The 12,589-nt window shown below is 36.3% G+C and overlaps 1 protein-coding gene across 2 annotated transcripts in view; it reads left to right on the top strand.

The window, feature by feature from the left end:
* LMBRD2 (LMBR1 domain containing 2) overlaps positions 1-12,589 on the top strand; it is a 52,084-nt gene that overhangs the window by 16,852 nt on the left and 22,643 nt on the right. For both annotated transcript variants that reach the window (XM_056112041.1, XM_056112040.1), the window contains exons 6-11: positions 578-788; positions 3,397-3,471; positions 4,837-4,950; positions 6,430-6,613; positions 9,716-9,897; positions 10,402-10,535. In XM_056112041.1, coding sequence (XP_055968016.1) covers positions 578-788; positions 3,397-3,471; positions 4,837-4,950; positions 6,430-6,613; positions 9,716-9,897; positions 10,402-10,535 — 900 coding nt within the window. The remainder of the gene's footprint in view (positions 1-577; positions 789-3,396; positions 3,472-4,836; positions 4,951-6,429; positions 6,614-9,715; positions 9,898-10,401; positions 10,536-12,589) is intronic.

Below are 12,589 nucleotides of genomic sequence, written 5' to 3'. Positions count from 1 at the left end.
TCACCAGGAGTTCCTAGTAGTGGGACTGTCAGGATTGCCTCAGCATATGCAGCAGCACTTGGTATTGAGTGCTTTAAACCAGTGAATCCTCTTTCAGTCCTCCACATATTTCTCTCTAATGTCAAATTTAGACATTGCTATACAACCGAAATCTGTACCAAATCTGAGTACGCATGAAGGGTTAGCTATGAAAGATTCAGCAATAGATTTATGTAGATCTGCCTGAGTACAAGTTTAAAAATTTGGTCAGCCTTCTCACAATATGAAATAAGAAAATATAGAATTTCCTTCCAAAATAAATGATACATCTCTCTTGCAGTGAATTATCGTAGGTTCTAATTTTAACTAAATAGCTGTGTTTCCTATGTTTTAATTCTTATATGCAATCCCTCTCAACATTCTATGAAAACAGACTATCTTACTAAATAAGTAGGTCTGATTTCTCATATAAAATCCTACCCATCCTTTATAGGTCAGTTTTTTTTTTAAAAAAAAACTTCTTAATACCAGTTAGAATTACTAACTGTAGAAAGAACCTATCTTTCATAGCTATCTGCTTATGTTTTCTCTTTTTTAGGAACCAACTTCAGACCATTGGTATAGCTGCTGCAAATACATGGGGTCTATTTCTTCTTGTGTTGCTATTGGGGTATGGTTTGGTGGAAATTCCTCGGTCATACTGGAATGGAGCCAAAAGGGGTTATCTTCTTATGAAAACTTATTTTAAGGCAGCCAAATTGATGACAGAGAAAGCAGATGCAGAAGAGACTTTAGAAGATGTCATGGAAGTAAGTTTGAACCTCACAGACAACAGTCAGCAAGTTGTATGTATCTCCTTTTGGCTACACGATTGGCTTATTCCCACTGTGACCCCCCCCCCATATACACATTGATGTACTTTAGACTAAAAATACGGCAGTGTGCAATTCTGCAGAATATCTCTTCCATTAGGATGACTACTTATTGGCAGTTTAATTGCATGACATATCTCTGCCTATTGACTCAGAGATTCAAGAAGAATTTTATCAACAGTTCAGGGTTATGCTCGTTTTCTTAGATTTTTTTTTTCATAGTTTCCTCTTATGTGCTCAACATTTTACCAGGTTAGTTGAGTTATATGGTTACATTGATAGAGTAGAAGTGAAAATAACAATCTGAAAACATTTCTTCCTGAGAATTTATCCACCAAATCTGAAAATCTCTTTAGAGAATTTCTCTTACTGAATAGTTCAGTAATTAAGTAATTAAGTAATCTGCAATCTTAATAAGGCAAGGCATTTAATTTTCACAGCAACCATCATGGTCATGGTCACGGTCCTCCCGTTGTTCATTGATTTGCTCCAGCGGGCCCAGTAACGTCTCCATCATGAGACTTCTTGTTACTGTGTTTGGCATATTGAACACGTCACGGGGAGCTTGCCAGGCTTTGCCATGCGGGCAAGATACTCTCGGTAGCTTGCCGGGCTCTCCGAGAGGGGCAGAGGAATCGAACTCGAGTCAGCCATGTTGGCTGCGTGCAAGGCAAACGCCCTACCCGCTGTGCTATCGCTCCAGCCCCACACCAGCCATATAAGGGAGATTTTTTCAATCCCCATTTTGAAAGTTTTAAAAGAAGAAAACTAGACATAGAGAACTAAATCAGTTTCTCTAGCTAGTGAGTGATATAGTTAAGAAGTCTAACTTTAGTTTAGACTAACTTTGGTCTAAATTTAGTTTTATGTGCCTTATGATTTCTATGCACGCAATGCCATTCTCACTGCAGCATGAACGCAGCCACATGCAATACATAAATGGATTTAAATTGATGAGCATGGCTGTATTCCAGACAAGAACAGGCAATAGATCAGCAGTGCCAATGCCCACTCTTCACTTACTCACAATCTCTCATTTTCTTTGAGAAAATTCTGAAATTATTGAGAATGGCCTATTCTCTGTTCTTTAGATAGTCCTTATTTCATTTTCAGGTCTCAACATAGTGGTAATTCTTTTTTGTTGTTGTTGTTTTTGTTTGTTTTTGGGGTCATGCTGGCTTTACACAGGGGTTAATCCTTCCTCATGCACTCAGGAATTACTCCTGGCAGTTCTCAGGAGACCAAATGGGATGCTGGGAATCGAACCCGGGTCGGCCACATGCAAGACAAACGCCCTACCTGCTGTGCTATTGCTCTAGTCCCCATAGTGGTAATTCTTGGTTTCATGGGGCTGCCATATCAATGTAGCACAAACTGGCTTGTTTCAGTAACAGAATGTTAATGTCTCCGTCTTAGAGGGTATGAACAGGATCGTCTCTCTCTAAGGACTATGGGCATATGTATGCTGTGCCTCTTTTCTAACTTCTGATAGTATGCTGGCAATTTTTGATGTATTTTGGCTTCTAGATTTCTGCCTTCATATTCATATGGTGTTCCCCTGTGTGCTTGTCTGCCTCCAAATTTCACATTTATTAAAGGATATCAGTCATGAGATTGGGGGTCCACCTCACTCTAATTAAAAACCTTTTGTAATTTAATCAATTAAATCTGCAATAATTCTATTTTCAGATAAGATCACATTCTAAAGTACTCAGGGTTAGAACTTAAGCTAAAGAGTTGGAATTGGCTTAGGTCACAATTCAATCCATGATACCTTCTTTGGTCTATCAAACTGTTAGACATTTATCAACCATTTTATTAAGTGAGTCACTAAATAAAAGAATCTGTACTGTTACTGAAATTTCATTTTCCTTCTTTGAGCATTTGGTTTATAAAATACAAGTACTGAAGTAGAAAGCATCGAATCAAAGTGTAGACTTAAATATAAATAATATTTCAGATTTATGGTAGATATTGGTGTATTTTTCAAAAAATAATTTGAAAATAATTTTGTTTAATTGTTTGTTTGATATATTTGAAAATGTACATTTTGAGTTTCAAAAATTGAAAACTTGGGGCTGGAGCAATAGCACAGCGGGTAGGGCGTTTGCCTTGCATGCAGCCAACATGGCCAACACAGGTTCGATTCCCATCATCCCATATGGTTCCCTGAGCACCGCCAGGAGTGATTCCAGAGTGCATGAGCCAGGAGTAACCCCTGAGCATTGCCGGGTGTGACCCAAAAATCAAAAAACAAAAACAAAAATTGAAAACTTATGTTGTCAATAAAATAATTAGAAGGCTATTTTCATTTCATAGTGTTTCCCTCCAAAATTTGTACTCAGTTTACTTGTTTCAGATTTTTGCCAGTTTAACAGTAAAAGGAATGGTATATATATGGTATATATATATATAATTTGAAAATAATTATATATATATACTAAGTAGTAGAAGTTGAAATTAAACTTTTAAGAATATGTGTATTATTAGAATATTCTTGAAATATTTTCCCTCTAGAGATGTACGTTTTTTTTTTTTCCTACAGGAGGTTCGCAAAGTGAATGAAAGCATCAAGTATAACCATCCATTGAGAAAATGTGTTGACACAATACTAAGAAAGGTAATAAGTCATATACTCATCTGTTTCTTTGAAACATAATTTATTATAATAATTGTATACAGAGTATATAGAATCATTCTATGATTGAAGTATTCCTAGTTCTTTCCCATTTTCTTTAAATGTGAACCATAAACCAATAGTAATTAGTACATGGAATTCATTCTTATTTATTACAGGTTTAACAATTATTCGCAATTTTTTCTATCAGAATGGGTACAGTGGTCATGTTAAGTATCCACTTGTAAAAATAAAGTGGGGCTTCAAAAACTCTTAATCATATTCTTTTGTGTCATTTTATACTGTTCTATCACAAAATGACATTTTAATGAATAATTATGAATAATTTTAAAATGAGTAATTTTGACATATTTAACATAAGTACTGAATAAGAAACCACCATGCAATTAAGGTTTTTATTCATTGGCATTAAATTAGGGTATTATATCCTTCCAAAAGGTATTATTTCAGAAGTGAGACTTTTCTATTTTGCAATCACTAGACTATTTTTTTTCTTATTTTTTAAATCTTTTGTACTGATTAGTTCTCTTTCATTTTGGCAAATAGTATTAAAAAACTAAGTCTCAAGTCATTTTTCTCTTTTTTAATACCCTTGAGACTAATTCAGAGAAAAGTTTTTTTGCCCAGGTCCATATAATAGTTTCTTTGTATTATTCCTTTCAAAAAGTCAGCCATTTAGATGTGTTGTGATTCTTTATTACTGACTTAGGAACATAACTGGGTTTTACTAAGTACATGCATAGAGCAAATGTAGATAGAGCAGAGGTGCCCACATTTTGAATACCAGTTGCTTTATGTGTATGTGTTTTCCTGACCTACACATCCCCAGTGACGGTGAACATAAAGATTAGAGTCAGTACAAGTAAAATATGTCTTTTACAGCATTGTCAAGAAAGCATCGGTGACTAAAAATGTGCCAACTAAAAATCCCCAGCTGGTTCAGGGATTCAGTACAATGGCTTGAGTATGCAGGGCTGCTTGGTTCTGGGGGCCTCTGGGACACATCCACTGCTCAGGGGTCTCTAAGGCTGCACATGGCAATGTTCAGGGGACCATATGATGCCAGGAATTGAACCTGTGGTCGGTGTACCCCAGCCTTTGTACCGTCTTACCCCATAAAGTAGCTGTTTTTAAGGAAATCAGAAATGCCCATGGTTGAAATATTTTTAATAAAAATAAAATCGTTATCTTTTTTGCAAGTGACAATTGTGACTGTGTTTGGCATATCGAATACGTCACGGGTAGCTTGCCAGGCTTTGCCGTGAGGGCAAGATACTCTCGGTAGCTTGCTAGGCTCTCCGAGAGGGGCAAGTAAGATTTAAGAGAAAAACTTCTTGATCGTTTCAGTGCCCTGTAGAGTATCAGGAAAAAATGGGGAGGAATATGGACGATTATGAAGATTTTGAAGAAAAGCATAATACCTACCCTAGTGAAAAGAGTCTTGTGAAGCTACATAAACAGGTAACTTTAATAATTTCATCTATCTTACTTACTGGTGGTTTTAGATTCATAGTTACTATCCACAAAATGCTATTTTGAGTGAAGTTGTATTCGAAACGTCTTTGAATTTTCCTTATTGTTAATCCCCTTTCCACCTTCCCTTTGTTGCTCTTGTGGCAAAGATAAGGATTGCATGTATTGTCTGAGTGTTCACTAGGGAGGGACTCTCACACTTTAGTAGCGGTGCTTGCATGTGTGTGCTTGGCTAGGGACCACACTTATTTCTTTGTTACCACAACAACAATAGATTCTTTTTTAAAAAAATTTTTTTAATTTGTATTTTTTAAATCAAATCACCGTGAAATACAGTTGCAAGCTTTCATGTTTTTGATCATACAATGATCAAACACCCATTCCTCCACTAGTGCACATTCTCTACCACCAATGTCCCCAGTATACCTCCCCTTTCCAATCCTCCCTCTGCTCCCATGGCAGATGATTTTCCCCATACGCTCTCTCTACTTTTAGCCATTATGGTCTGTAATACAGATAATAAGAGGTTATCATGTTTGGTCCTTTATCTACTTTTAACACACATCTCCCATCCCAAACGATTCCTCCAACCATCATTGACTTAGTGATCCTTTTTCTGTTCCAGCTGCCTTCTCCCTTAGCTCATGAGACATGCTTCCAACCATGGGGCAATATTCCTGGCCTTTGTGTCTACTGTCCATCTCATACTATGTTATTTTATATTCCACAAATGAATGCAGTCATTCTATATCTGTCCCTCTCTTTCTGACTCATTTCACTTAACATGATATTCTCCATGTCCATCCACTTATAAGCAAATTTCATCTCTCCTAACAGCTGCATAGTATTCCATTTTGTAGATGTACCAACGTTTCTTTGACCAGTCGTCTAATAACATATTCTTGTTCGAGTTTTTGCCCAGGGCTCTCTGTGGCACTTACACATGTGTTTTCCTCAGTCACACTCCTGGACACAGTGCTCACACACCTATGGAAATTGCAGTGCTTACAGGGGATTGCACACTTTAGTTGCAGTGGTTGCACACACCTATGTAAATGTACACTGGAGAATGCACATTCTTTTGAGGTATCAGGGATCCCAAATAACAGAACCACAAATATGTGGGAGTGCCACATGAAGAACCCCATGGCGTCATGTATAGAGAGCAGGTGATTTTTGACACCAAGTTGTCCTTTGAACCCTAATTATCATTGTTCCTTGAAGTATTTTGACTTTGTGTTTTTTAACAGGGGTAATATTTGGAAAGGGTGATGCTTTTTGTCTTTGAGCCTAACTTTGCATGTTGTAGAGTATTAACATTCTTATCTCTGCCTGTTAAATGTCATTAGTACTTGCTCATTGTTATGACAGCCAAAAAACACTGCCTTGTAGGGCACTGATGGATCAGAATACGGAAGGGCATACTCATTCTGGGTTTTTTTTTTTTTTTTGGTTTTTTTGTTTTAGGTTATTTATGCAGTTCAGCGGCATCGTCGAACTCAAGTACAGTGGCAGATTCTTTTGGAACAAGCATTTTACCTAGAAGATGTAGCCAAAAATGAAACTAGTGTTACCCATCAGTTTGTTCACACCTTTCAGTCACCGGAGCCAGAAAATAGATTAACTCAGTATTTTTATAATCCTACAGTTGGTATGTAGTTTGATACAAATTTCAGCTTATTAAATGATAATTTTTTGAAGGAAAAAATACACTTTCACCAATTTGGCATTTCATTTGTATTTGTATATACCATGTGTGCTGATATTATATGTCTGATAAGCTTCCTCTTTATAAACTATTTTACTTGTCATAAATATAAAATCTGTTAGTTTTTATTGTTATTGTACATATAATCAAAATTATATTTTAAAGTATCTCAGCATGTTAAGTATATTTCATATCCATATTTGATGTTATAATAGTTGCATTTTTAGTTTTTAGTGAAGCAAAATATTTTTATTGAAAGGAATTTAATTAGAGAAATGTGAGTGAGAGAAAGAGAGCAATACATGTTCAAGAGAGAATACTGACTTTTCCAGTGGAGAGAAAGCCAATAATTGGAATTTTAAGCAATTTTACAAGTTTGGATCACTGCTACAAGTTTGGATCACTGCTTCATTCTCAAATTGCTGCTAAAATATTCTCCAAAGATATTCTCTTTTGATTATTTACATTTATTAGTCTGTTTACAAGAGCTATACTCAAGAGTCATCATTACTGTATTTTTCTTATTAATTATATGGCACTCCAGAATTTAAAATGCTTATTGATGATGAAGAATATGCAGAAATAAAAATTCCCAGTGAACTAGGAGGAAAGCTACGATAGCACAAGGAGTGTCTTGAGAAAGCGCATGTTTAAAATACCATTTCAAAGATTAACAATAGGCTGGCCCTTGTGCTGGAGACATAATACAGGTACTGAGTACTTGCCTTGCTTTCTGTCAACCCTAGTTCTGTCCTGGTCCTCCAGGTATCACCAGTGTTAGTTTCCTGAACTCAGAGCCAGGAAAAAGCCTTGAGGCCCCAAGACAAAATACTGATTTTCACAATTACTAACTTGACCATTAGACTTCAGATAGGTTAGGTGCGACCTTACATAAAGTGGTAAATGGAAAGGAAAGTATAAAAACAGATGCAAGATCTTCAGAGGTTAGAATTGGGGAAGTTCTTTTCATCTAGATTCTATTTTAAATGAAGAATTGAAGAGATTTTGGAAACTTGAGGAAAGAAGAGATGTCATAAAATATTTGCTTAGGACAGTGGACATAGAAGATTGGTGAATGATAACAGGTTAGCCAGTTACTGCTCAGTGTCCATTTGAAGCTAATGATTAATTTAAAGAAAGAACAGATTAATCAAGTTGTTTCTTTAACTCTTGCAATGTGCCACTCTCTAGATGTAAACTCATTGAAGCTTGGGATTTGAATCTCTCCAGGCTGTGGCTTAGCTTAGCAAGTAGAAAGGAGAAAGTAGTAGAAATCTTAGTGGTGTTTATCCCAGAGACTGTGGAATCCAAGATAGGTTTGAGAAAGCAGTTAGGATACCAGGATGTTAAGGGATGTGAAGTGATGTTAAACATTATAAAGGTGATAGAATAAATGGACTGTTAGTCCAGGTAGAGTCATAAGCAGACTTAGAATACTTGAAGAAGATAGTGCTTTTAAGCAGGAATTTATACTGAGTTTATAAAGAATGGTTGGAGTTATTGGCAGTCTAGGGATGAATATGAGAATGAGTTGTTGAGGAAAAGTGAAGGACAAAATATTTGGAAAAGAGATTCAGAAGTGAAAAACCAGGGAACTGATAGGATAGTTTATGTAGATATTGAAATGGCTTGGAATTATATGAGTTGAAAAGTGAGCCAGCTGCTCCAAGTCCTCAGTGAATGAGGTTGAAAATGTGGTGTTCTCAATTTTGTAAGGTTGCTTTTCTTTATTTTTAAATTTTATGTAGAAGTCAAACTTAGAAAAAGTATCCGATACAATGCAACGATTGTCATATAATCTTGTCTTGGTTACTCCAATGTTAACCTTTTACTGTGTATTCTTTTTCTTTCTATTTATATTTATCTTTTCAGAGTTAAATGTCAATATAATGCTTCTTTGATCCTAACTATTTAGTGTATAAGTAAAGTAAAGTACAGGCCCTCCCGTTGATCATCGATTTGCTCGAGCGGGCCCAGTAACGTCTCCATTGGAGACTTTTGTTGTTACTGTGTCTGGCATATCAAATACTCTCGGTAGCTTCCAGGCTCTCCGAGAGGGGCGGAGGAATCGAACTCGGGTCGGCCATGTTGGCCGCGTGTAAGGCAGACGCTCTACCCGCTGTGCTATCGCTCCAGCCCAGCACAGCGGTAGGGCGTTTGCCTTGCACGCAGCCAACATGGCCAACCCGAGTTCGATTCCTCCGCCCCTCTTGGAGAGCCCGGCAAGTTACCCAGAGTATCCCCGTGACGTATTCGATATGCCAAACACAGTAACAACATTTAGTGTATATTTTCTAAAAATTTGACTCTTTTTTTGGTGGGAGGGGGGCACTGCATGGGAGCTTTTCCTGATTCAGTGTTTGGGGAAGGTCACTCCTAGTGGTGCTGAGGGGACCAAGTGGTGCTAGGGATCAAACCTAGGACTCCTGAATACAGAGCTTACACTTCAACCCTTTCATATCTCTCCCCAGCCTAGGAAATTTTCTTAGATTGTATAATGATCAAATGATCAAAATTAGGAAATTAGCATCATTGCAGTACTATTACCCCAGACCTCATTCAGAGTTTGCTAATCATTCTAGTACTATTCTTGAGGGATGGGGTGGGTGGGGGGTGGGAATCCAGATCATACATTGCATTCGGTTGTTTTGTCTTTTTAATCTCCTTTCATCTGGCAGTTTCTGTTTCTATTTATATTTTATGCCATTGAAACTTTTTTAAGAGTTTTAAAAGACAGTTTTTATTGAATATCTTTGAATTTAATGCTTCCTCTGGTAGAGGCAAGTTTTGCATATGGGTCAGCTATGCTATAGTATTAATATATTCTCATCTACTTCATGGTAGGAGATACCTGATGTCAGTTTGTTTCATAAATGGTGAGTGAGCATTTGGTTAGGATGGTGTTGAACTATTTCTTTCTTCACTTTATAAATACTAATTTTCTCCTTTCAATTATATATCTTATATAAAGATCCTTTGGAATTATGTAAATGACCTGTTATTCTTCTAGTTTCCTTAATCATTTTTTTTTCTTTTATCTTCCAGAATGGTACTGGGAATGTCTATTGCGACCATGGTTTTATAGGATACTTGCAGTGGTTTTGTCCATCTTCTCTGTGATAGTTGTGTGGTCAGAGTGCACTTTCTTTAGCACAAGGCCTGTCTTATCCCTCTTTGCAGTCTTCATACAGCTGGCCGAACAAACATATAATTATATTTATATTGAGGTCAGTTTATTTTATATATCATAAATTAATGTCAATTTATAGGTAATCCTTAAATGTTGTGTCTCTTTCTCCATATACTTCGTCTGTTAATTATGAAAGTAGCAATGTTTCCCAGTGATATTATTCACACTTTCAGAAATAAGCTTAATCAGTTTACCTACTCTATGAAAACTAAGAACTGTATTTGTGGAAAGAGGAAAGGTGCAAAATAGTGCAGTGTTTTTAATGATAATACTTTGATTCTGTTTATGCAAGTACTTGTAGACTTCATATGAAGAATTACCAGATAATGGGAAAATAGGCTCACTCAGAAGTGTATTTGAAACTAATAAAGAGCATAAAAATGATTGAGTTGTAAAATTTTTAATGCAATTTTATTTTCTTCTGTAATTAAAAGGAAGCTTACTATTTTAATTTTAGCTGGAAATAAGGGATAATACTTGGATAGTATCTAAAATGCTAAAGTCTGTTAGTTTTAAATTATCTTTGTTTTTTTCCCCCCAGATTGCTTGCTTCCTTTCCATCTTTTTTCTAAGTATTTGTGTTTATTCTACTGTGTTCAGGATTCGTGTATTTAACTATTATTACTTGGCTTCACATCACCAGACTGATGCTTACAGCCTTCTTTTCAGTGGCATGTAAGTAGATTTTGTTTAGAAACAAAGTAAATGTCGCCATTGCTTGCGTTCTTGTAAATCTCTTTTATTATTAGTGATAGTGCTCCACTAACATCTGTATTTCTGCAAGTTGCTTGATTAGTTTTAAGATTTAATTGTTTGTTATTGCTTGCTAAATTCTGCTTGAAGTTTAAGATTAAGGTTTGCTAGTTTAGGAAGGAGAAGAAAGATACAGAGACTCCCAATTTACCAACTAGAAATTTAATTAAAGATTGGTAAATAGTAGGAATATTTGGGAGTTTAAAGACTACATCAAACTTAGAGAGTATTCTAAGATTCAGTCCTCAAAATAAATTGTCTTGGTGCTATCAAGAAAACCAAATATGTTTATTTTTATTAAGATGATTTTTCAAGAGTTTGTGGTGCTGAGCATGGATCTCAGGGCCTCACACATACAGGGCATATGGTCCAACACTGAGCCATATCCTCCAGTTTAACATTAGCTTGCAGAGAAGACTCTAGCAAGGTTACACAATATATTATTTATCCTTACTGTTAAGTTGGTCATATTAAATATCTATAAAGACTGGACTTAGGGAAATTCACTGAGGAATTGATTTAAAACACATTATCAATACTGTTTTAAAAAACCTTTGTATACTCCCAAATTATAGACTCATAGAAAAGTTGCAAATATAGTACACAGAGCCCTATTGACCTTCCCTTCACTTCCTCCAATAGATTTTTGTAGAGCTCTTATTCAATATCAGAATCAGGAAATTTACATTAATATTTTATTGTTAGAAACCTTATTTAGTTCACTCAATTTTAAAACTCTTTGTGTGTGTGTGTGTGTGTGTGTGTGTGTGTATAGATTCTTTAACCACTACAATTAAAACATGTAACTCTTCTATTACTACAAAATAGCTTTTGTTATCACCTCTTTGTTTTGAGACCCTTTCATAATTTTCCTCTCCCCTTACTTTCCAACTCTGTAAATTTATAAGTTTCTCTTTTTATCTGGGCAAAACTGAGCTCTAACAATTCCTAATATATGTAATTGTCAGAGATTTGATAAAGTACAATTTCAGATCTTTTATGAACTGAGTACACTTCACTTTGGTACCAGTATTGTAATCCTGCTGAGACAGAGTGCGTAGATGGTACACTTGAAAGAAGGGCATGCAGAGGCATTCCACAAATTCTTGGGATAAGCAGTGACAAACACCTAAGCAGGCAACAGTGCCTAGAGTTTTGACATATAAGTGTTGCTAATTTTGGAGCAATGTGGTTATTAGGATTTTTAGACTGTGCACCAAGTAAATAAGGGCAGTTCACATTAAGAATTCAAATGTGAAGGAGGCAGAGGCCTAGGAGGCCTGGGTTCAATCCTTGATGCTACCTTGTTCCCTGAGCACCCCTGGGAGCAGCCCTTTAGCATAGAGTCGGGAGTAGGACCTAAGTACTGCCAGGTGTGACACCCTAAACCAAGTAAAAATTATATATATGTGTGTGTGTATGCATGCATATATATGTATATGTACATATATATAATAAACTTTTAAATATAAGTGATCCAAGTATAACTCAGTGGTAGGGCATCTTATAGACATGAGGCTTTGAGTTTGATCCCTCGCACTGACACACATCGTGAGTAGAATGCTGGTAGCACTGCTCTTTGTAATAATAACATAGCAAGGTGTGTGTGTGTGTGTGTGTGTGTGTGTGTCTGTGTCTGTGTGTGTGTCTGTGTGTGTGTGTGTCTGTGAGTGAGTGTGTGAGCACCACAGCCAAATGTGTGATCTCCAGCAAGCACTGCAACCAAAATGTGTGTGAGAACTACAACTGAATGGTATCCCTGATGAGTTTCTCTGATTTTCTGATTCTGAAGAACTGAGTAACAGTAACAGCAAAGGGCAGGAAAGGCTGAAAATTATTTTAAATATTTAAAATTTAAGATAAGAGAGACAATATAGGTTACTGTGCTTGATTTGCATGTGGTCAATCCTGATCCAAGTTTTGGCACTGTATGTGTTCCCCCAAGTGCTGCCAGGAGTTATTCCTGAGCACAGAAC

Source organism: Sorex fumeus, unplaced genomic scaffold, assembly GCF_029834395.1.
Source record: "Sorex fumeus unplaced genomic scaffold, SorFum_2.1 ptg000015l, whole genome shotgun sequence".
NCBI lineage: Eukaryota > Metazoa > Chordata > Mammalia > Eulipotyphla > Soricidae > Sorex > Sorex fumeus.
The sequence above is the reverse complement of the archived record's forward strand: the minus strand, read 5'-3'. Positions and strand labels throughout refer to the sequence as shown.